This window comes from Syngnathoides biaculeatus, chromosome 13, assembly GCF_019802595.1.
Source record: "Syngnathoides biaculeatus isolate LvHL_M chromosome 13, ASM1980259v1, whole genome shotgun sequence".
NCBI classification, from domain to species: domain Eukaryota; kingdom Metazoa; phylum Chordata; class Actinopteri; order Syngnathiformes; family Syngnathidae; genus Syngnathoides; species Syngnathoides biaculeatus.
Window position 1 is genome coordinate 2,022,562 of NC_084652.1, and position 25,417 is coordinate 2,047,978.

Here is a 25,417-nt window from a genome sequence, read left to right on the forward strand (position 1 = left end):
CCCCCAAAGTTCCTTTCCTGGATGCCGTACTTACCCATCACTTCTTCATCGCCCCTGTTTCCTTTACAATCTGCACCAATCACAACTCTCTCGCTGTCTGGGATGCTCAGAACTACTTCGTCTAGTTCCTTCCAGAATTTCTCTTTCAACTCTAGGTCACATCCTAGCCGTGGGGCATAGCCGCTAACCACATTATGCATAACACCCTCAATTTCAAATTTTAGTCTCATCACGCGATCTGATACTCTTTTCACCTCCAGGACATTTTTAGCCAGATCTTCCTTTAAAACAATCCCTCCTCCATTTCTCTTCCCATCTACTCCGTGGTAGAATAATTTAAACCCTGCTCCCAAACTTCTCGCCTTACTACCTTTCCACCTGCTCTCTTGGATGCACAGAATATCAACCAGTGATATAACGCATATATCTGATTATGTTTGGATAACTTTTCTTCATCTTGTATGAATGCCTCACTTGGATGTTTCCTGGGTGGAAAAAAAGTGGATCATTATTTTGGATTTAACCGCATTTAATCACATATATGTTGCTGAAAGCCCCACTGTCATGAAATGCATGATTTTTAGTATGTTATTAATGGGGAGGGGGGGGGGGTTTGAGGCAGCCGGTATGGACCAATCCGTTTTTTCACCACACAACATGATTTTGGCTTTTTGCAACTCCCGCCCGGGATCAGTTTTGGAGATGAAGCAGGAAGTGACATTATTAGCAGACGCCCACTCAAGCGGGTTCATGCGTTTATAGCAGTTTTACCTGCGGGAAGGTAGCTCGTTGTTCCTTCGTGTTAGCCAAAATGCCGGCTCGTTGTATTGCTGGATATTGTTCAAAGGCGCGGGAGGATGGATTCATTATTTTACTTATCAAAAAGAACCGGTTTGTCGTGAAAAAATGGATTGCACAGGTGCAAAGCACAAACGTGTAGAGAGCTACTAAAATAAACAATGGGGGCAGCGGGGTGGGGGGGGAATGGAACAAAAGATCTGCATACATAAGTCAGGGTTGCTAAATGTGTCGATGTGCCCGTCGGCGCCACGTACAGCTTCGGCCGGGGTGGCTCATACATACTGTCTGAGAGTATGTTGTTAGTTAAAAGTGATCCGCATATCATCTAAATATAGCTTGAAACGATGGGGTAATATTGCCCCGGTCACTTCACTCAATTGTGAGATGTTCTTCGTAAAGAGCTTCCGTGTCGGAAAAATCCGAAAATCTCTGCTGTTCCTCTCCCATAGCAGGCGCCACGACATGTTTTTCAATGGCGAATGTCCCGGTGTAACATCCGCTGATGACGTTGCAGGCGATATGGCTCGAGTGAGATTTCCACAACTTTGCGCATGGATGACGCCCTCTCCGCGCATATTTATTTTTTCGTATGGACATTGAAGTGAATAATGCTATTTGCATTTTTCCTTCCAATATCTGTTTTAGAATGTTTATAGGCATGACAGTGGGGCTTTAACAATGTGTTTTAAAACAATGAAATGTAAAATAGATCGAAAAATGTCTTTGTGTGTGTAGAGCATATGGAAAAAAAATGATACCATGTGGACCTAATGGCAAATGTGCACAATTTGTCACTTCATATGCCAAATTTTCGAGCAGGATTAAAAGGACAGAGCGGGCTGGTATGTTGCCCTCAACCCATATGTTGCCTACCATTGCCATCCATCGGTGAGCAATTTTAAGACGCGGGCAGACGAAAGAGAGCTCTCATTGCGATCGACCTATCGATCTCGTCGCATCGGCACTGCGGTTCTCGACACAAGCGACGAGTGGCGCAGACCATCACAAAGAGAAGGGGGGGGGAGGGCTGACGGGGGGGGGGGGGGGGGTCTTTTGTGGCGGCTTTTAGTGGCCCGGAGTTGAGAAAGTCGCTGAAAAAGAGGAGCTCTTTTGTCAGGTTTCCCCACGTAAACGCGTGCTAGCGTGTCATCAGCCTCCGGCGGGAGACCGGCTGACGAGCGAGAGCTCCACAAAAGTTTTTTTTTTATTTTTTTAAAGATAAAAGCTGCACCAGTTTGACAAAAGGCCGTCATCTCCGTTCAACATTAGCTTCTTTCGGATGGGGAATCAGGTCGTAATCATGTAAAAAAAAAAAAAAAAAAAAACCTCGCCAGTGTTGAATCTGAGCAGTCACACCGAAAAAGTTGAAAGAAGAAAGTTCGAGTAAAACCGGTACCACACTCAGAATAGCTCAGATCTTCGCTAATGCCGAGCGATCGGAATAACCGTATTTTTCACACTATAAGGCGCACCGCATTATAAGGCGCACCTTCAATGAATGGCCTGTTTCAAAACTCCCCCACGCCCGTATATAAGGCGCACCGCATTATAAGGCGCATAGAATAGACGGTACAGTAGAGGCTGGGGTTACGTTATGCATCCATAAGATGGGCCTCACTAAAGGATCAATATTGGTTCATATATAAGCCGCACCTGATTATAAGGCGCACCGTCGGCTTTTGAGAAAATGAAAGGCTTTTCGGTGCGCCTTATAGTGCGGGAAATACGGTACTTGGGTTCTAAGAATTGTTGGCTTTTGGGTCACATTTTAGGGTGAACCTAAAATACATAATAACCAGTAAGTGAAATCAGAAGACAAATAAATCTTTGATTTCAAAACTTTCTGTGACGACACATCTGCTGCTGCGTACTTTACACATACAAAGTATTCGACTGAAATGGTTTAAAAAAGCACATCTACTCTCCTACGTGGGCGCCATATTTATGATTTTCGCGTGTGAAGAAAGTTGTGAAAATAAACGTGACATGCCCATCGATCCGCTGAAGGAGGAAGTGATGTCACAATTTCCCCCACATACTGCCATTTCATAAACAGTGTAATTAAATGAGCGATTGAACATGATTTTGGGACGATGTCCGGTTGTCGTTGGTGGCAACAAATAATAAATATGTAAACTTCCCTCAGGGCAGCCGAAATCAAAAAGCCGATTGTAACGGTAAGGCGGACTCAACTTCAAAATAAAAGCCTCGTCATCGATGCATTTCCTCCTTGATTGTTTTAACTGCAACATTTTGAAATCAATTTGTTAAGCACAAGTTATGCAAGTAATAACAGAAGCATAAAGCAGAATCATTTTTGATCATCGACATTGATTACTGTGTATTTTTGTTTGGACTGCATTCACTTTCGCATGAACTTTTTCGTCTGGTAAAAGACGAAAGAAAAAAAAAAAAAGTCAGGATTATCGGATTTCCGGAGCAAGGGGAAGGAGCGGCAATTGTGTGGGTGCGCTTGGCCTACGTACGAGGGGTCAGCAGGATGACGGAGGTGACGATCAGGGAGCAGATGACGAGGATGACCAGCAGGGCGATGGCGATTCCTTTCCAGTTCCTCTGTGGCGGCGCGCTGCCCACCAGGTCCTGATCAACGACATCACGCGTTACGGACATTGTACACACCAACGTGATCTTACATCAGCCTAAATGCGCGCGCACAGCTCCGAAAAAAGGAGCACAAGCTTATCATAAATCAAGTAAAACCGTAGTGAGGACACGGGTTCAATCCCGGCAGGCCGATGGAGAGTTTGCATGTTCTCCCCGAGCCTGCGTGGCTTTTCTCCGGGTGGGCTCTCCGGTTTCCTTCCCACATCCCAAAAACATCAATTGGACACTCTAAAATTGCCCCGAGGTGTGATTGTGAGTCCGACTGTTTGTTTCGATGTCCCCTGAGATTGGCTAGAAAGCAGTTCTGGGTGTACCCCGCCTCCTGGCCGTTGACAGCCGGGACAGGCTCCAGTGGCCCCCGCCACTCTGTGAGGATAAGCGGCAAAGAAAATGGATGGATGGAACAGAGTTGAAGTTATGTCGGCGGGGCGCTTGACGACCGTTCCATTTCATCATGTAGCCGATTTAGAAAATTATTTGGCTTCGTCAACGGCTTCCCGGAAAGTTGCGCGACGGGTTCACCCGGAAGCTGCGCTCTGCGTCCGTCATCAGCTGCATGGGCCTAGAGCGCCCTCTTATGGTTGTCAGTGTTAAAATAACAGATAAGTGACTCGAAAAATTGAGTTTTAAGTTATGTCGGCCTAAATTGCCCCAAGGTGTGATTGTGACTGCTGTCTGCGTCCAAGTGCCAAATTGGATGGCAACCGGTTCAGGGTGTAGCCCGCCTCCAACCTGATGATATCTGGGATTGGCTCCGGCACTCCTGTGACCCTCGTGAGGATAAGCGGCTCAAAAAACAGATAGATGGATGGATGGTTGTATCGAGTGTGCTGCATCCCAATCAGAATATTACAAAACTAGAACATGTTAATTAGAAAAATCAAGGTCCTCGTCAAATGCAGTAGCAATTACTGTATTGTCGTATTGCGTCTTCCCGGTTGAAGTTTATTTGGAGTTCCGCGAGTGCGCCCGTGCAGGAAGATCAGAAGGCGGCTTTGCTTTCTGGACACATACCAGCGCGTCGCGAGCGGTGGTCGATCATCCCTCCGCTGCGCTCGGCACCACGTACCGCCCTGCACTGGACACTTGGTGGCGCTCCGAGAGCGATACGCACTCGTTTTTAAGATCGGTCTCATCTACTTTGATTCAACTATAACGTGTGGTTTAATGGCCCGACAAACATTAGAAGCTTTGCTGGAATGACTTCAGACGGAGGTCAACTTTATAAAATCTGAACTGTCCTTGTGGTCCTCAACCACACATGGATATTTTCCTGAAGGATTCTGCACGGGGCCAACCCCCCCGGCGAGATTTCCAGATTAGCAATTTGATTAATAGTTAATACAGAGCATTATCACTTACAACTAGCAACGGAAAACAATCCACGAGCTCGAAATGCAAACATACTTTTGCGCTATTGTGTGCCTTTTAAATCAAACGAGAAGCTTTCCTGCTGTGCAACCCGTTTGTTTCCCCACGGCACGTGTCGGCTCACTCATCCTCGGCTATTTTTGGCGGCATGCGAGTGAGTGGCACCGGGAGCCATTAAGAGTGAAGCCGAGTCGACGGAACGGTAAGAAAGAAAGAAAGAAAGAAAAAAAGGAACCGTCTCCTGTCAGGTGTCGCTCTGGCGTGACTAATGGTCTTCATCTAGATCTGACGTGTCAGCTCACACACATCTGATCTGATCTGATCAGTTTCAAGTTAAATCAGATCCCAGATATTATTTTAGATGCCAATAGAGCTCGGGCGACTACGTCTTTTGTTTACGTCGCCATATTGCCGGTCAAGCAAAGCATTGTTCAATGCTAAGTCGGTTGGAGACGACACGAAAATATGTCTCATCGCACGACGGCACGAAGTCTTGTCCGATACCGTTGGACGTTTAGAAGGTGAAAACAAACGAAGGTATGTGGAAAAATTAGATAAACTCGGCATAGAGGACGCGTATTTAATGCTAAAGTCTACGTTTTCACCGATAAGAAATTGGACTGTTAATTCGCTTCTGTTGGTCTTGGACAACTGGATCTATACGTGGATCTGGTGAGTAAGTTGTCCAGATTTACACGGAAAAGTTTGAAAGCGTAGAAAAGTCTGGTCGCACACAAATATCTCGTTGCTGAATCGGGAATAAATCCTACATAGTGACGGACGGCTCGTGAACGCGGAAGCGTGTTCGGCCACACGTTAACCTTTACCGGAATCCATCGATCTTTTCAGCTAGTATTCAATACAAATACCAGTATTTAAATAAATGACCCCTGGTTTTACACAAACACTCATTCATTACCTATGATTGGTAAAAGAACAACAGCGAGTCGGCTCCTCGTACACGGAAGCGTGTTGCGGCCACATGTTAACCTACGTAAACCTCTCAGCGATAGACTGTTTATTTTCTTTTTTTAAATACGCATTGGACTCATTTGAGAGCAAAGCGTACGAAAGTCTGGATGCATACGAATACTTCGTTGCTGGATCTGTTCTCATGAGGAAAAAGTCGCACATAGTGACGGGTTGATGCCCCGTGAACGCGGAAGTGTGTTCGGCGACGCTTTAACCAATCAATCAATCTTTTCAGTTAGTATTCAATACAAATACCAATATTTAAATAAATGAACCCTGGTTTTTCACAAACTCGCATTTATTTACGATGATTGGAAAAAAAAAAAAAAAGAGGACGGAGTCGTCTCCACGGAATGTACACGGAAGCGAGTGCAGCCACACGTTAAACTCTGTATACCTCTGTGACAGTTTTTTATTTTTTCTTTAAACATACATTGTTCTCAAATGAGCTAAATTGGCATGATAAATACTTTTTAGTAATTGGAAATTGAGAATAATAATTCCTACCTGAAATGATCGCTACACAGGCGTGCTAAGCATCCATCATCTTTAATTGCTGGAATCCATCAATATTTTCTGGTCTTTTTAGCTGGTATTATACAGAATGATGTCTTTGAATATCTGCCTCGTCTGTTGTGACAACCTAACAGCACAACAGGTCTCGGGCAATTTGAAAAATCTGCTCCGGTTCAACGCCAATATGGCGCCGTGAAAACGGTGACGTCACGTGCACGAGCTCTATAGCATGAGCTCTCTCGCTAACGGCCATCCAGTATATAGGACTTAAACTAGTATTGCTGCAACTCTGTAGTTTTTTTTTCTTTTTTTAAAAAAAAAAAGCAGAAATATTCGGGGGGGATATGATACATTTTCTGTTGAGCCATCTCAGTGTTTCAGTTATTTCAGCCCTATGAGGGCAACCTTTATTCCAACGAGGCCCGCCGATATTTTAATAGCCGCGATCTCGACGTACAACACGCGCACGTTCGTTGACTCACCGAAGTGGTCGCGGTGAAAAGAGGAGCCGGCCGAGCTTATCGGTCCAGCTGTTGATGTCCTTGTAGCTAATTAGAGCTGCTTTGTGTGTCGAAAGCAGATGAGCAGCCCACCAAACTGAGTTAATGAGGTGTGAGTATGAAGGACTTGTACAGATCATTTAACAGGGTGCACACCTACCAATTTTTAACATCTGAACCCATTTTTAAAACGTGACAGACCCCACAAATGATGAGGAAAAGGTTACACAGCACACCGCGGACAAAACGACATTTTCACCGACAATCGTGAAATCGTGAGTCGCCCCTCCCGAAACCGAAAGTCGGTCATGGTACCAATGCTGAAATGCGAGAGCCAACAGGTGACGCGAGGCATCCAAAATTTGTGTCCAGCAACAGCTCCTGATTGGCTGCTGGTCTATCCCACTTCACAATCATAAACTCTGCGGACCGCCCACGCAAAGAAGAGTGCTCGATCTCGTTGAGCAGATTCAAGGCATACGATTGTTGCCCTTGCTGACTTTGATTGGAAAGGGTGAAAATAATGCGTCGCTTGTTTGAGATTTTGATATGCAATATGCATAAATGTAGTGTTGAAGTGTGCATCTGATCGACCACTAAATCAGTGGTTCCTAAAGTGGGGTCCACGGACCCCCAGGGGGTGAAAAAAGTCTTTCCAGGGGCTCCGTGACACTATGTCTGAGCCAGAGTAATAATAAAATATTTTTCTGAAGAAAAGACCCAAAAAAACGTTTTTTCTTCTGTCTTTGGGAAGTTTTGACCACTATTTCACACCCGATGAATCTTCTGGAAAAGAAGAATCATGGGTTCAAGACCCTTTTACCTTCAATCTTGACACGGTGCACGACGACGACATCAGCAAGGAAGAACTCAACGAACTCCGTCGTTCAGAAGCCATCCGTCAACAATTTGAGAACAAGTCAAACAGCACCTTTTGGGGCGAGGGGCTGGAACTGTTCCCAAAACTCGCCAAATCAGCCGCAGAATACTACATTCCCTTCGTTACTACGTACAAGTGTGAGGCGGGGTTTTCAACTCTGTTAGACGTGAAGACGAAATAACGAAATCGTCCGGAAGGTAATCGTGATGTGAGAATTGCCCATTCCGGTGTTGAACCACATTTTGATTTATTAAAAAAATATATAAAAAAGCAAGAGCACGTGACCCACTAAAATTGGATATTTCTTTGTACCAGAATGGCATAACTGTGTGAAAGTTGAGGTTGGGGGTCCGGGAGATTTTTGAACGATTCACTGGGGGTCCGGGCCCAGGTTGACTTTGGGAACCACTGTTCTAAATGATGTGGAAACCGCAGTAAACACGCGAAGATGGCAACACGCGCTCACAACTGGACAAAGCACAAACAGCTGTCAGTCAACTGTCGCCAAGATGATTGACCTCCACCAAAGTCAAAACTGTTGTTGCAGTGTCGTATTTGTGCGTGTTCGTCCCGTCTTTTACGCTGCCGGTAAAAGTCGATCCTTTTTCAATGTCACCGGGAATGACGCAGAACGGCGAGGACACGTCAACTCAACCACTACATTGGTTTTCTAAATGAACTCCCCCAAAAATAACTCTCCAGTCGAAATGAAGCCAACGGGGAGCCGAGCACATTACTCACTGGAGTCGTTTTACCTGCTGTAACCAATTAGTCACATAATAGACTTTTCAAGTGCCGCTATTAGTCTGCGTGTCAGTAAATGGACGAAGACCAGAATATCTTGCTGAAAAAGAAATGTTGGCTGTGTTGAGTCAGGTCGGCCCCGAGAGTCTGAAGTCAACGTGGTTGGAACTGCATACAGTTTGTGAGACTTCAGGGGGGGTGGGATTATTGTGTCAAGTGTTGCATTGTTTCTTCTTCTTCTTTTCCTTTCGGGTTGTCCCGTTAGGGGTCGCCGCAGCGTGTCATCTTTTGTGTCCTGACGCAACCCTCTGCGTTTACCCGGGCTTGGGACCGGCCTACAGATTGCACTTGCACATAGTCAAATAAAGACAATCAAATGAACAAAGTCAACACACAAGGCACACAATTCACACTTGGTTAAGTTAAAGTAAGGGTCCGAAACCATGTGAACATAGAAGACAAAGAGAGCTAAAAGAGACTCAAACCACAATGTCCCTGCAGTGTTTCACCCGGCAGGAGTGGAGCAAGTTGAAGTTGAGGGTTGTGCCCACTTGTCCAAGGTCCTCTAAGTCTTCACAGTCCTCATTGTAGTCTTCTTCTTTGTGGTCCAATGTAGGCCTGGCTAGTGCTAGCTCGTCGCTAGCGTTAGATCATCGCTAGCATTAGCTCGTGTCCACTTGTCCAGCATCCTCTAAATCTTCACAGTCCTCATTGTAGTCTTCTTCTTTGTGGTCCAATGTAGGCCTCGCTAGTGCTAGCTCATCGCTAGCGTTAGTTAGTTCGTCGCTAGTTTCAGCTCATCGCTAGTGTTAGCTCGTGTCCACTTGTCCAGCGTCCTCGAAATCCTCACAGTCCTCGTTGTAGTCTTCTTTTTGGTCCAATGTAGGCCTCGCTAGCGTTAGCGCATCGCTAGCATTAGCTCGTGTCCACTTGTCCAGCATCCTCTAAGTCTTCACAGTCCTCATTGTAGTCTTCTTCTTTGTGGTCCAATGTAGGCCTCGCTAGTGCTAGCTCATCGCTAGCGTTAGTTCGTCGCTAGTTTCAGCTCATCGCTAGTGTTAGCTCGGGTCCACTTGTCCAGCATCCTCGAAATCCTCACAGTCCTCGTTGTAGTCTTCTTTTTGGTCCAATGTAGGCCTCGCTAGCGTTAGCGCATCGCTAGCATTAGCTCGTGTCCACTTGTCTAGCATCCTCTAAATCTTCACAGTCCTCATTGCAGTCTTCTTCTTTGTGGTCCAATATAGGCCTCGCTAGTGCTAGCTCATCGCTAGCGTTAGTTAGTCGCTAGCTTCAGCTTATCGCTAGTGTTAGCTCGTGTCCACTTGTCCAGCGTCCTCGAAATCCTCACAGTCCTCGTTGTAGTCTTCTTTTTGGTCCAATGTAGGCCTCGCTAGCGTTAGCGCATCGCTAGCATTAGCTCGTGTCCACTTGTCCAGCGTCCTCTAAATCCTCACGGTCCTCGTTGTAGTCTTCTTTGTGGTCCCATGGAGGCCTCGCTAGTGCTAGCTCATGGCTAGCGTTAGATCATCGCTAGCATTAGCTCGTGTCCACTTGTCCAGCATCCTCTAAATCTTCACAGTCCTCATTGCAGTCTTCTTCTTTGTGGTCCAATATAGGCCTCGCTAGTGCTAGCTCATCGCTAGCGTTAGTTCGTCGCTAGTTTCAGCTCATCGCTAGTGTTAGCTCGTGTCCACTTGTCCAGCGTCCTCGAAATCCTCACAGTCCTCGTTGTAGTCTTCTTTTTGGTCCAATGTAGGCCTCGCTAGCGTTAGCGCATCGCTAGCATTAGCTCGTGTCCACTTGTCCAGCGTCCTCTAAATTCTCACGGTCCTCGTTGTAGTCTTCTTTGTGGTCCCATGGAGGCCTCGCTAGTGCTAGCTCGTCGCTAGCGTTAGATCATCGCTAGCATTAGCTCGTGTCCACTTGTCCAGCATCCTCTAAATCTTCACAGTCCTCATTGCAGTCTTCTTCTTTGTGGTCCAATATAGGCCTCGCTAGTGCTAGCTCATCGCTAGCGTTAGTTCGTCGCTAGTTTCAGCTCATTGCTAGTGTTAGCTCGTGTCCACTTGTCCAGCGTCCTCGAAATCCTCACAGTCCTCGTTGTAGGCTTCTTTTTGGTCCAATGTAGGCCTCGCTAGCGTTAGCGCATCGCTAGCATTAGCTCGTGTCCACTTGTCCAGCGTCCTCTAAATCCTCACGGTCCTCGTTGTAGTCTTCTTTGTGGTCCCATGGAGGCCTCGCTAGTGCTAGCTCGTCGCTAGCGTTAGATCATCGCTAGCATTAGCTCGTGTCCACTTGTCCAGCATCCTCTAAATCTTCACAGTCCTCATTGCAGTCTTCTTCTTTGTGGTCCAATATAGGCCTCGCTAGTGCTAGCTCATCGCTAGCGTTAGTTCGTCGCTAGTTTCAGCTCATTGCTAGTGTTAGCTCGTGTCCACTTGTCCAGCGTCCTCGAAATCCTCACAGTCCTCGTTGTAGGCTTCTTTTTGGTCCAATGTAGGCCTCGCTAGCGTTAGCGCATCGCTAGCATTAGCTCGTGTCCACTTGTCCAGCGTCCTCTAAATCCTCACGGTCCTCGTTGTAGTCTTCTTTGTGGTCCCATGGAGGCCTCGCTAGCATTAGCTCGTCGCTAGATGCCAGTTATTTTGTTGTTTGGCTTCTTTGACGTAACAAGCATAACGCATAGAGACACAGAGCTCCGACAAGATAGGACGCTTCATAAAAAGTCTCTGCCGTTCCCCTGTTACAGTACACTAACCATCCACCACTTGAAACTACTCGCTCCGGGGTCCGATGGGGGCGGGTTGGGAGGGGGGCTGCTTACGTCTCCTGCAAATGAGCCACTCTTTAGCCGCTTCCGAGGCGTACGGAATTTCATTACTATGGCGACTGAGGGCGGCGCGAGGTGATGAGGATAGGTGATCAGCTACTCATCATCAGAGAGCCCAGAATCAAATGAAAAAACGAAACCCCTTTAAACATAAAAAAAATGAAAAATACCAACATTTTACACTTGAAGGCAGCACTTCAACGACATGCCGCTGAAGTACATTTTCTTAATTTGGCCTGCCGGTTTTTCAGACAGCGGAACTCCAGCTGTGGCCAGAAAATGGACAGACCTTCGCCCAGGCCAGTTGCCAAGTCAGGGGCGAACAAACTCGGTGTCGCGGCACTTATTGTGCGCATTTGCTGAATTATGAATTCAGAAGAATGTGCGAACAAAGACTTTCAAAACCAGAACTCCAGTTGAGCTCCCGGGAAGTGAGATCGCTCCATTTGAACACCTCCATCACAGTACGTACATATATTTCTCCCCGCGCCGTCCTCCAAATCAATCGCGAAAGCAGCGAGTACACACGGAAAACATCAGCCCCGCCGAAAGGATGATTTATTGCAGCGATTTTCTGGGCGCATATTGGTGCATTGCCCCCGTGAGATATTCACGCGCCGCGGTCGCTATCGCAGATATCCGACAGGGAGCGACGCTGCTGTCGATGTCGTGGATCCTGCCGCCGAGCCCGAAATAGAGCAGCAGATTGCCGTGATGGGCGCCCGCCATTCAACCATCACTCTGAGGACATTTTAATGCACCACTGGAGTGCATCACCCTGACACGAACACACAGCTCCTTACAGTAGAGGAGTGTGACGGCCGTCCGTGGGCGCCGAGACGGCGATCGAGTGGCTCTGCAGTGCAAGCGCTGCGGGCCGGGAGGCCGGTGAGTAAAAATTCCATTCCGGTCGCGTCCTCGCTGTGTGACGGCTCACATTTAACACTAGTTAAAGCGGGGCAACTGACAATATTAATACCTATAATCTTCCATTTACATCCGAATTGGCCAGCATTCCATTTCAAGTCACGATCCCGCAGTCTGCATCGACGACATTGAGCAGGTTTAGCATTTACGATTGTGGGCCCCGAGCGTTTTTCGCGCATTTCTGGGAACACACCCCACACCGCATGAATCATCACTCATGATAATCTTTTGTCCGACATTCAAGAATTGCTGAAACTCAGCCCGACTGCTCGAAAGCAGACATTTTTGATGCGCCGGCCACGAAACCCCAGCATTAGCTTCCAGTTCTCCACGGGCGTTACCTTATCTCCAAATCCATTTGCCACAATTTTCGCGCTTCAAAAGTCAAGTCTCCTTTTTCCGGTCAAGCTTCTTTCCACTCTCCCTAATCCGCTCTGCCTCCCACTTTCCTTTTGTCTAAGCATCTCTTTTGTCTCTGCTCGCCGCTCAAGTGTGAAATAGATCTTTCCGGATCTCAGTACCTGGTTGCCAAGGGAACCCCGGCACCCGTTGGTAACACATCCACAGTCCGGCACAGTGCGCGGGGATTAGGAGGAATAATAACTCCTGGGGGCAATTATGCACGTTAGCCAAACCGCGCGATACGTGCGTTAGGCTTGAACTCGATTCCGGCACGGGAAACCGGATCCGCGACTCCGATCGAAACACCAGTCGTAGCGGCGGCTCGTGGACACGGGGGTAAACTTTTCCTCTGGCGCGGCATCAATAAATCATGGCCGCTCATGAGAAGGGATTAAGAATTTATGCCGCTCGGCTTTTTCAGATCTCGTCTCTCCAGCTGGTCCACCTCGGCAAACGTCGACGGGCGCCCGAGGCGAGCCAAGGGAAACAACGTGTTGTCTGGACACAACTGTGGGATCTGCACGGCTAATTGCCGACTTCAAAATGAAAACGTTGAGAAAACTCTCGGGGAAAACAAAAAAAAACTCGGAACTATGAGGCAGATCGTGCCTCTCTATAATACACAACAATATTGGGATAATATGTGGTTGAAAATCAGTGCAATGTCAGATAGAAAAGCACCCCAGTATGAAGAAAAAAAAAACCCAAGAAAACACGAGAACAATTTTTTGCTCATGAATTTCAACTACCGAGGCCTGCGGCGCTTCTTTTTCTTTCATAGCAACGCTGGGAAATTTCGATTCAGGTGTGTTTTCTTTCATCTGTTTCTTTTCGAAGACTCTCAAGCAAACACCGCGATGGGCTTTTAGATCACCCAGGACCACGTCGTCGTCCCCGACCAGGAGTGGGCTGATGTTGGGGACGTATCCAGGTGGGCACGAGGAGGGAGAGGGAGGAAGCTACGTGTCGATCAGGTAGATGTACTTGGCCTTGACCTCCAGAAATACCGTCAAGACATCGACAAAGACATCCCCACCGACACGGCGTTCGGCCATCAAGCTTACGCAGGCTCTATCGAACAGAGATTGGGACAAACCGGTAGTTATCCTTAATGGCTACCCGACCTCTTCTTCTTTTCCTTTCGGCTTGTCCCGTTCGTTTTCCATCTAAGCCTATTTCCTGCATCTTCCTCTCGAACACCCACCGTCCTCAGGTCCTCCCTCACAACATCCATCCAACTTTTCTTTGGTCTTCCTCTCGTTCTTTTGCCTGGCAGCTCCCTCCTCAGCATCCTTCTACCAATATGAGTATACTCTCTCGCCTCTGAATATGTCCAAACCGTCGGAGTCTGCTCTCTCCAACCTTGTCTCCAAAACGTCCACCCTTGGGCTGTCCCTCGAAGGAGCTCATTTCTCATCCTATCCAACCTGCTCACTCCGAGCGAGAACCTCAGTATCTTCATTTCTGCCACCTCCAGTTCTGCTTCCAGTCCACCGTCTCTAATCCGTACACCATGGCCGGCCTCAACACTGTTTTGTAAACTTTGCCCTTCATCCATTCTGTCACATAGAACACCAGACACCTTCGGCCAACTCTTCCATCCCGCTTGGACCAGTTTCTTCACTTCCTTACCACGCTCTCCATTGCTCTGGATTGTAGACCCCAAGAATTTGAAGTCGTCCACCCTCGCCATCTCTTCTCTCCGGAGCTTCACTCTTCCTCCTCCGCCCCTCTCATTCACGCACATGTATTCTGTTTTACTTCGGCTAATCTTCATCCCTCTCCTTTCCGGTGCGTGCCTCCATCCCTGTGGTGAACAAAACCGAAATCCATCTTCCGCGGGCCACAAGGTCCAAACTATGGCAACTCTGCTGCGGACGAAGCTGCGTCATCACTGACTATATGGCTCGTGTCGACAAAACTATCGTCAACCTCTGCCCGAAATGCAGAATTGGCCCTTACGACACGTAGCACGTCTTCAAATGCGCAGCGGGTCCCGCTAACGCTGACCGTAATGGACCTGTGGAAACACCCGAAGGAAGTGGCTGCCTTCCTGGAACTAGAAGTCGACTGAACAATGCGATTGCCTGGCTACAACAACATCAAGCAAGCATGCTCCAATTTTTTGGTCACATCTGATAAGGAGGAAAACGACAAGATTTTCCAATCATCAACGGTGATATTAGTACCGTAATCCTTTAACTTCGGCATCGCTGTGAACCACTTTTGTCCGTGTCGTGTCGAATTTAGAAGGAATTCATTTTCAAGTCATATGAGTACCAAATCAAGCACCCCCCCCCTTTTTTTTTTTTTTTGCAAGCTGTGACTAGAGTTCAAATTGAAGGGACTACAGCACATTTCGATGTGGACTTGTTGACTCGCTTCGCGGCCAAACAGCTCGGAGCTCCCTCGCCAAAGTGGCAGCTTGGAAGCAAAGTGAAGCGGGGGAAAAAAAAAACAAAAAAACAAATCTGCAGTCTCCGAGTCCAAACACTGATTGGACAATCAAGTCACTGGTCAAGTGGAGGAAAGACAGCCGCAAGCGCGCACGTCCTTCCGCTTGGACACAAAATCGTTGGCGCTGTTGGCGGTGAAAATAATGAGCCGACGCTTCCTGCCCTTCCTGCCGCTTGTATTGTGCGATTGCGCCAACGTCAAATACTAAATTGCAGCGGCGGCGGTGCTAATAATAAAAGACAAGTGCACAAGTCAAAATAGCGTTCAATCATTCATGTGACCTACCCGTATTCATATCAGTTTTCATTTGACAGTGAATTATTTAATAACGTCAGTTCATCCTCATTATTATTCATCTCCTCACATAGTATCCATCCGTCCATTTTTTCCAAGAATGCGCATTCATCAAGGTCTTTTTTTTTTTTTTTTTTAACTACAACAATTTGAGTTTTTCATCATTGTTTTAAACTACAAGCTCATCATCCATTAAAAGCATGAATAAACTTAAACTTTAAAAAAAAAAAAAAAAGCACTTCTCTTTGCTCGGCCATTTAAATTAGAGACAAAGTCAATTAGCCGCTATAAAAGCAATCAACAGCCTCAGAGACCACAGAGTCAATTCTATCCAGCTGTGCTGGTTTAACAAAAATGTGAAACCTTCAAAAGAAAATCCATCTGAAGTCACAAAAAAAAAAAAAAAAAATTTCTTTGCACTCTGGGGAAAAAAAAGACGATAATAAGGTGGCTTTGTGCCAAATAAAACCAAGAAAATACAAAACACAACAATATCTATAAACATTTTCCAGGCTTTGGGTGGCCTCGTTTTCTTTGTAAAAAAAAAAAAAAAAAAAAGAAAAAAAAAATGTCATCCCCAGCGTAAGTAAAAAATGTGAACAATCCCAAATAAAAAGTAATTTCGCCTGCCGTCTATTTTAATCTTCACAAGTGCAACAAAAAAACATTGATTTAGTCGTGATTGGCTCAGCGGGTACAACTCAGACTTTTCTTCTTGAGTTCGCTTGCTGAAGGGAAGGTAAATTAATCACTGAATGCAGACTCGGGCCTCGAACGCGACATTTAATCTCTGATGATTTTTTTTTTTTTGGGAGAAATTTCTCATGCCCTAGAAATCCTGCATCCCCGAGTCTTCACTGAAAACAAACAACGACGACAACAAAAACGTGTTCGGAATAGAACTGCATTTGGAAACGCGCGTCGAGCTCAAATTCCACAAAGTAGCTTTCGCTCGCCGTCACACACATGCCTTGGGAACGCCGTTTATTGCATCCCGGAACCAAAGCGTCGTGAAAAAGGCAATAAATATTTGGCGGAAAGTGAAGAAAGCCACCAGTCATCTGCTGTTCCCTCATCTATAATGTTCTGGTCCTTGAAGCCGTGTTCCCGAAAAGTGCTGCGTGGAGTCCTTCCATGCCCGGGAAGGGAACCTCTCAACTGCTATTCGTTCCGAGAGCATTAGACTAGACTACACCATAAGATCCGAACTGGTCTGGTACTACCGGGGTCATTACAGCATCGCTGAACTCATATTTAGAATGTACTTGGATGTAATGTACTGTAGTGTTTCTGCAAACTGCTTCACATCCGTGAGAATGATTGACAGGTCCCTTTTGACCAATCAGTGAGCGTCATTTTCTGAACTCCGCCCACGCTGTCCACACCCGCGATTTTTTTTACCCACAAACAAAGAGAGCGCGCGGTTACTTTAAGCCTCTGAACCGCGAGCGTATCGCCCTGCTTGTATCCGATTCGGAAATATGGTGGCTTCGATGTGTAACGGTGACGGGCGCAATCCAGAGAGATTACTGGGAGGATATCTGGTGCGCTTTCCCCACCCCAAAAGCGTAATTTAGATAAACGCAAACAGTGGATTTAAGGCTTGTGACCGACCTTACGTCCAGCTAAATCAGCACAAAGCCGTCTGTTCCCAGGTAAGCTATTCAATTAGTCGGTGTAACAGCTATAAAGTACAATGATGATGAACATCTCCTGGAATGTCAGAAGGGGCTTGCACGACAACTTGACAAAGACCATCCCATTATTTTCTCTCTTCATTTCATTTTTTTTTTTTTTTAACCTGTGGTTCATATCCGTCTGACAAGGAATTGGTTTTCTTTTTCCTCCTATCAGTTGGTCGAGCTACAACTACTCCACTCGCCCGGACTGGTTTGATTTTGGACACTCTGGGTTTATTCCACGGCTTTGAGAAAACAGAGTTTGAGACCTTGTAGAGTTTAATAATATGGGAGCACACACAAAGAAACTTTAAGTGGCGCTCTCGTTTGGAAAACCATGACATTATGAATATACCCCCGTTGAACATAATTCAGGCCTTTCTGTACACTCTGTCGATATTTCTGATATCATTTGCAGAAAGGAAACAGAAATACTATCGAGAATTCGCTCTAATGCACTGCGCCCGTCATGTTGATCGCTAGCTCGGGGTGTTTACCAAAAGTATCTGAGTAGGCGTGGCTTAGGCTCCCTGCGCGGATCCATCGATTGCGTGGAAAACCATCGGCATCAGCTCCGATTCCAGCTGAGGACTGTTGGAATGTATGTGTTGATCGTAGCATTCATATTGCTGAAATAATCTGCCTATATTCCATAGAGAACTGGAGAACTGCGATAGCCCCACGATCGTCGCACCGTACATCGCCATCATCAAAGCATTTCAATCACTGAACTTACAAGCTTTGTTTTCGCAACTTCCAAATCAATTCTAAACTTTTCACTTTTTTTTTTTTTTTTGTCGACCAGAAACGATAGCAGAGGTAATTGCCTATTGATTGGAAAGGACGTCTGTCCTGAGATGCCCTGCGGTGGATTAGATGAGGTCAAAGGTAACGGTGGTCATTAGAGGTCCCCCGAGTGATCAATGTGCTGTAACGTTGGGCAGATTTGAAGAAGCAGCAGTCAGAATTGAAAGAATCTCCGACACGGGGAAGGACCTTGAGATGACTGCGATCAAGGGAGTTGACGGCGAGGCACTTATTGCCTCTCAGGGCCCGCGTGAAAGAAAAATAGACGGATAGGAAGCAAGAAAGTAAGCAAGAAAGAAAACACATCGGTTCGCTTTACACAGAATGCTGCAAGAGACGCAATCAGATAACTTCCAAATGCGGATAAATATCAGATGCGTGTCGAATTCCCACCGATGCGCGTAAAGCGCAAAAGGCCCGGATCGGAGATAACCCGTCGACGCCAGCTCCACGTCATCCAAACACACCGATTGGCGACGCCTTCACGCCCGTGACGTGTGAAAGTAAACACCTGCAATAAATCTCAATCCACAATAAAATGGTCTAAATATGACGTGTGAGGCAAAAATAATTGCTGGCGGCGCCCGGTGGAGGAAACTTGGAGGTTAGCCTCATTTAAATCGATAAGGCGGATGAGTCAGCCCGGGCCTACTAAGTGCTACATAACGTTTCATTCATCCAGATGATTAATGTTTTATTGTTTGCGCTTCTGAGTGCGAGATTCTCCTGACTTCCGCGCAGGTCGCACAAGTTCAGTCACCACTCGGTAAAGTTGTGATGATGAATTGTTTTCCGTCTCTGCAGTTGCGCTCAGCTTGTAGGCTGTAACCTCTTTCGCCCGAAAGTCAGTTGGGGTGGGCGTCAGCGCCACGAAAACCTGAACACGATAGTCTGTCTCGCCGTCGTTGAGAGAGGATCTTGGCTCAGGCCATGCTGTGTACTTTTCTCTGAATAGTGTGTCTGGCGTCTTCACACATCTTCCCAAACATATATTTATGTTAGATTCTTTGAAAACTCTGACTTGTCTCCAGCTTTCAGTGTGAGTGAGAACGGTTGTTTGTGCACGTGTCCTGAAATTGTTCCAGGCTGTCGCACTTCACCTTGCGATCATTACAGACACGGGGGGCTTCATCTTTGGTGAGGGTGGAAATCCAGCACGGCCAATGGCGGGTAAGACCGGTATTGCTAATCCTAAAATCCGAGAGCCGGCGGACTTCGCCACCCATCGCCGGGAGATTTTACAGCCGACTTTGTTCGCAACCAATGGAAGTGGCTCCTCTCACTCCCTTTAAATGTAGCACAATGAGTTGACTTCAATGTAGCAGCAGACCTCGGTATCTGTCTGCATGTGCGCTGATCAAATTCACCAAAATGCCGGAAAACCAGCGGTCTAGCCTCCTCTAGAGTCTAGTCATAGTCATAGTGGCAAGAGGCTCCAGCGCGCTTGTGATCCTGATGAGGACAAGCGCTATAGAAAGCGGATGGATGATGAATGAAAAGACGCAGGTTTGAAAAATCAGATCGAGGCCTTAAATGGAAATTGGGCACTCGAACTCGCGGTATAACCGGAGGCGTCGTCAGCCTCACAAGTACAAAGAAGAAGCAAGGAGAGAGCGAGGACTGAATCGCTCAGCGGCTCCGGGTTACCTTCAAAAGCGTCGCAATCAAGCACATCTTTTGTGGCACAAAATAAGAAAGCGAGTGATCACGTACAAGGGAAGGAAAGCTTAGACGCGACCTTCCCCGCGCCCCCCAACGACTATTGACGACGTTGCCCTTTTCTCGCCTCTTTATTGGTTCATATTTGGGATTAAAGAAGGATGCGCTGACGCCTCTCTGCTGCGTTTACCGCGCCGGCGATGATATCTCTGCATCATTCGAGCCCGCGTAGCTAGCAGGCGTTCGCAAGGTCGGCGGGTAATCCACCCCCCGGACGACGCGCATCGCAAACGGCCTCGTGACGAGTTGCCGACGCTGAAAATAAGATGAGGTGAGATGATGCGGGTCACGCCGTCTCAAAAACGAAGCGAGTCGGACGCTACGTCGTCGTTTTTCCAGAAAGCTCGTGCGGTGCAGCGCCTTTATTTTTTGGAACTTAATCTCAAATGATTTATTGCTCTCGTTTGTATCCATGAAATGTGTGAGGAGGATGCAGTAAAAAAAAAAAAAAAATGAAATATTAAATATCAAATTTGATCCAATCAAGACATCAAGGAACATGAAATCTACAGTGAATATAAAATTGTAATAAATATACCTTTTGCAGTAAATATACCGACAGGTCCCTGGCATTTTTTTTTAAACAATTTTTGATCTGCTACTGCAAATGTAATGAAACTTCCCAGGATTATGAAATTTTATCTGATTTTGTAAATTCCAACCTCAGATCTTTCAACATGCCAATACTAGATTGTTTACATCAAAATCATGTCGACCTTATCATAAGGCATTATTTTTCAGCACTTTGGACAAAGTGAAACGCATGAAAAATCATTTCTTTGAGTTTGTTTTCCAACCTGCGCGTTGCACCCAAAAAAATGGAATTTTAAGGGTTAAAAAAAAGAATAGTTTTAATATTTTATACAAATGACAAAAACGGATTTACTTTGAAACTGCGATAAAAAGGCAAAAAAAAAAATGGCACAGAGTCAAGCAGCGAATCACAATAAACAGCAACTAATTAAAATGTAAATGTCACTCAATGAAGATTTGTTACATTACAGATTTTGGCACCAAAACCATTTTTCCCCCCCATGCTGTCTCGGGGTATCTTTCAGTATTTCTGAGAGTGCTAAAACAGCAAATATGTGGGTTTGTCACCGAGCAAAACAGAACAAGACCCCAAAATGAATCCAATAATGTTTAAGACACGTGAAGTGTTTCAAACTGGTGAGAAAATGAAAAATCTTGTCTTTTTTAATTGTTTTGGTGTCTTGACGTCTACACAGGTTTTCCATTCTGCAGCTATTGTCATTTTCCATGGAAGACTTTCTGCTGGTGACATGCGGTATGGTTAGAGAGTGAAGCTCCATGGAGAACAGATGGCGAGGGTGGACGACTTCAAATACTTTGGGGTGAAGAATACAGAGCAACGGAGAGTGTGGGAAGGAAGTGAAGAAACGGGTCCGAGCGGGGTGGAACGGTTGGGGGAAGGTGTCTGGTGTTCTATGTGACAGAAGAGTCTCCGCGAGGATGAAGGGCAAAGTTTATGTACGGATTAGAGACAAAACAACAGGAAGCAGAACTGGAGGTGGCAGAAATGAAGATGTTGAGCTTCTCGCTCGGAGTGAGCAGGTTGGATAAGGATTGGAAATGAGCTCATTCGAGGGAGGGACAGCCAAAGTTGGTTGTTTTGGAGAGCAGATTTCGATGGTTTGGGCAAGTCCAGAGGCGAGAGAGTATACGCATATTGGTAGAAAGGTGGCGAGGATGGAGCTTCCGGGCAAAAGAGCGAGAGGAAGACCAAAGAAAAGGATGATGGAGGCTGTGAGCGAGGACACAGGGACTGCGGCTGTTAGAGAGGAAGATGCACGAGATAAGCTTAGATGGAAAAAGATGACACGCTGCGGCGACCCCTTACGGGACAACCCCAAAGGAAAAGAGGAAGAAGACATGCGGTATTGTTAGATTATTGTTATTGCATAGAAATAATATTGTACTACTCTAGAATTCCGCCCACGAGTGTGCATCCTTTTTTTTTTTTTTTTTTTAATCTAATTCCCCCTCACAGGTTGCTTTCGCTCTTTCAGCTGAACTTAATGTCACCAAATGATTTATTCCTCTCGTTTGTATCCATCAATTTTTACACCCAAAAAAAAAAAAAAAACTGCTTTTCCCCGCGTTGGCGGTCTCTTATCCACTGGAAAGACCTTGAAAACGGTCCGACAACTCAACGACGGACACCTGCGGTGCGATAACATCAACGGTGGAGCTGTTGACAAAACTATGACAGCAGATTGCAGCCGAGCTCCTCATTGCCCACCAATGACATTCATCAAGCCAATAGGATGCCACTCGTGGAAAGTGCGCGTGTGCACGTCATTACGTGGAGCCCGAGCGCTCCCCGCGGCCTCGTCCGCACAAGCATCCGCCGCTCACGCCGTTTAACGGCCACTCCTTTTTGCCTCCGCCCTCGGCTCACGTCGGCGCCGCTCCAAAATCGGAATCAGCTCCCTGAAATCTAAGACCCCGTTTCCAGGCTCAGGCTGCTCCGCGGTGCGCTGAGGTTACGACAACTTCATGAAATATTTACGGCGAAGTTGTGGCCCGCTTGTTCCCTCGCCGCGGAGCAACTCCCAACACAAGTGTCCTGACCCCCACCCCCCCCCCCCCCCCGCTCCACAAGTCAAACGTCTCTAGACGCGATGAGAAACGAGGTCCTACCTGGTCCGGCTGCTGAGCGCCCCTCGCCGGCCCGTTGCCCTCTTTGGCGGAAGTCATGGGGGTAAAATTTAAAAAAATCAAACAAAAAAAAAAAAAAATCAAAAAAAAAAAAAAGGGCGAGAGGATGGAGGGATGAGCGTGCGGCGTCTGCCGCTGACAGGTGCGGAATAATGAAGACTACAGAGACACGGGCGGAGAGAAAGAGAGAGACAGAGACAGAGAGAGAGGAGAGGAGGAGGAGGAGGAGGAGGAGGAGGAGGAGGAGAGCGAGGGAGCGGGAGCGTTCAAGGATATCTGGTGATTTGCGAAAATAATGACGACCGTGGGCGCAGACCAGGGCTGACGCGCTCCCACGTGGGAGGTTCGCTTTACCTCTGCAGCACAATGAACGGGCTCCTGCGAGCGGCTGCACGTGCACGCGCACCCCCGGTCGCTTTCCGTGCGAACGGATGAGGGCGCGCAAGTCAGACTAAACCAAAGAGACGGCAAACGGGAGGTGACGATCGTTGGCTCGGAGGGGGGGGGGGGAGCGTGCAAAAATCCAATCAAGAAATAAACAAACACTATTATGATATCAAGGCGGCACGGCGGATCAGATGGTTAAAGCGTTGGCCTCACAGTTCTGAGGTCCCGGGGTTCAATCCCGGATCCACCTGTGTGGCGTTTGCATGTTCTCCCTGGTTCCTCCGGGCACTCCGGTCTCCTCCCACATCCCAAAAACACGCAACATTCATTGGACATTGCAAATTGCCCCTAGGTGTGAATTTGAGCGCAGCTGTTTGTCGATTGGCTGGCGACCAGTTCAGGGTGTACCCCGCTTCCTGTCCGTTGACAGCTGGGATAGGGCTAGCACTCCCCGCGACCCTTGTGAGGATAAGTGGCAAAGGATAATGGATGGGTATTATGATCTGAAGTGCACACTTGAATGAATGCGGGATTTTTTAGTTTTTTTTTTTTTTTTGCCAGATGAATATGAGAAATATATATATATATATATATATATATATATATTATTTTTTTTTTTTTTCAAAGTTTACCCCGCTTCCTCCCCAAAGATAGCTAGGATAGGCTCCATCACTCCGGGGGGCCCTGTGAGGATAAGTGGCTCTGAAAATGGATGGGTTGTTATTTCAATTTTATTACCCCCCATTCCGCCAAGTTATCAAAATGGATATTACGTACTATATTCTATCCATCCACGATTTAATCCTCTTATCCTCACAAGGGTCACGGGGACCACCCTCAACTGATTGCCAGCCAATCGCAGGGCACACGGAGACAAACAAAAGTCGCACTCACAATCACATCTCGGGGCAATTTAGAGACTCCAATCAAATCATGTTTTGGGCGACGTGGGAGGAAACCAGAGGACCCGGAGAAAAGCCACGCAGCAACAGGGAGAACATGCAAACTCCGCACAGGAGGGGGCCGGGATTTGAACCCCGTTCCTCAGAACTGTGAGGCAGACACGGCGCTCGAACCGTCTCTTCGTGAGTTTTTGAGTCCATCCTTTTAATTTTTTCTTAACTTCAATTCAGCACTTTTGACTTTTACCAGAACATTTTGTGACCCAAAATATGAGCCGGGCCTACATCGACATGAAACTAAACACGACCGCTTTTTTTTCCCCACCTCTGACTGTGGTGCATCGTTTAAAAGTTCAGCTAACCTAGCAACAGTATCTTAGGGGTCGTCTTCTGGAAAGGTCAACTAGCTGATGTTTCACGCTCCAAAGCATAATCGCGATCGCTGGGAAATCCCCAGTTTTGCAGTCCCGCTCCGAGTCTCGGCCCCGTTTGTTTATTTTCCCCACGAATTTCACACGCCGCGCGTCTGCTTCAATCTACAGGCGCCATCTGACGATCTCAACGGGCCGCCGCCCCGGCGAAATCAGTCCGCGACGTGGCAAAAAGGAGACAAGAACCAACGCGACGGCAACAAAATCCTTCCAAGGTATCAACACCTGCTGTTTCTCTTTCGGGGGTGTGGAGGGAGCTCTCCATATTCTCGGGCAAATTGAAAAGCGCAATCTCAATCCGGGGCTGACGGGGAAAAGGCGGCGTGAGGAGCACCAGGACACATTTGCATTTTACCAGTCGGGGGGGGGCAAAAAAATGAAATTGGCAGTTCTGTCTGCGCTTGTAAAACAAAGAGAGGGCTGCTGCTGATGCTGTTGCTGTTGGCAGCGGCGGCGGCGGCGGCGGCCTGGCTCTTGAGAGACGCCGTTAGTGTCCTCCCACATAGAGCAGAAATAGTTGCTGCTCCTAACAAAACATTGTTAGCGCTGGCGCTCGATCTGCTATTTGTGTGTCACATCACCCTGTGCGTGCACATTCTTGTTAGCACAGCTTGTCTGCCTATTTGCACTGCGCACACACGAATACGACCACGAGCGCATTTCCTCAGAAGTCGTGCAAAGTCCGAGCACAACCGCTGGCCTTTTTTTTTTTTTTCATTTTTTTTTTAATTTTTATCCCCAACCAATCGTCCGCGGCGTAAAGAAGGAGCAGGAGAGAAAGCAGAAGGACGGAAAAGATTTCCTCGTTACGCTAAAGCCCATTAGTGCTCTCGGAAGAGGCATTATTACTTTTTGTTTTATTTTTTTTTTTGTTTGTTTGTTAGTTTGACTCAGAGGAAGTGATTCATTCAAGCTCAGACATTTGTGAGAGCCAAAGTGCAGAGTCAACGCCGTAATTAATTATGGAGTGATTGTAAAGGAAAATTTATATAAATCATAACATCTTGACTCGCAGAGCGATCATGAATATTTCATTAAGGGAGGCACGCCGACGACGGAGGAAAACGGCGCCCTCGCACACGACGAGAAGGAGCTGCGATGAACGGAATTACTGGGAAAATCGCTAATTGCTCAAACCAATATTTGAGAATTAATTAACACATTGATCTGGCCAAAAGTAAACGGCTCACTTGGGGCACGTAAGATGGGTGTGCGCATTTTTGATTTGTATATCTTAAATACGATATTTTGCAGACACCACACATGAAAAAAAAAAAAAAAAAAGCCATGTGATTTCTTATTGGTCCTCTTGCATTCAGCAAACAATCAGGCATGTGGGCACACAGACACCCGGTGGCGCTCGAGCACCAGCCCCTTTCGTCTCAGATAAGAATGGTTTCCTGGTTTTCTTCAGTCATCACGAAAAATCTGTGCTTGTGCCTCCGAATTATCATATGTCAAAACATAAAAACCGGGTGTCTGTCAATACCA

The 25,417-nt window shown here is 46.8% G+C and overlaps 1 protein-coding gene across 1 annotated transcript in view; it reads right to left on the bottom strand.

The window, feature by feature from the left end:
• The window catches only part of dpp6b (dipeptidyl-peptidase 6b), a 96,255-nt gene that overhangs the window by 26,451 nt on the left and 44,387 nt on the right, over positions 1–25,417 (bottom strand). Inside the window, exon 3 of the mRNA XM_061840198.1 lies at positions 3,288–3,402. Coding sequence (XP_061696182.1) covers positions 3,288–3,402 — 115 coding nt within the window. The remainder of the gene's footprint in view (positions 1–3,287; positions 3,403–25,417) is intronic.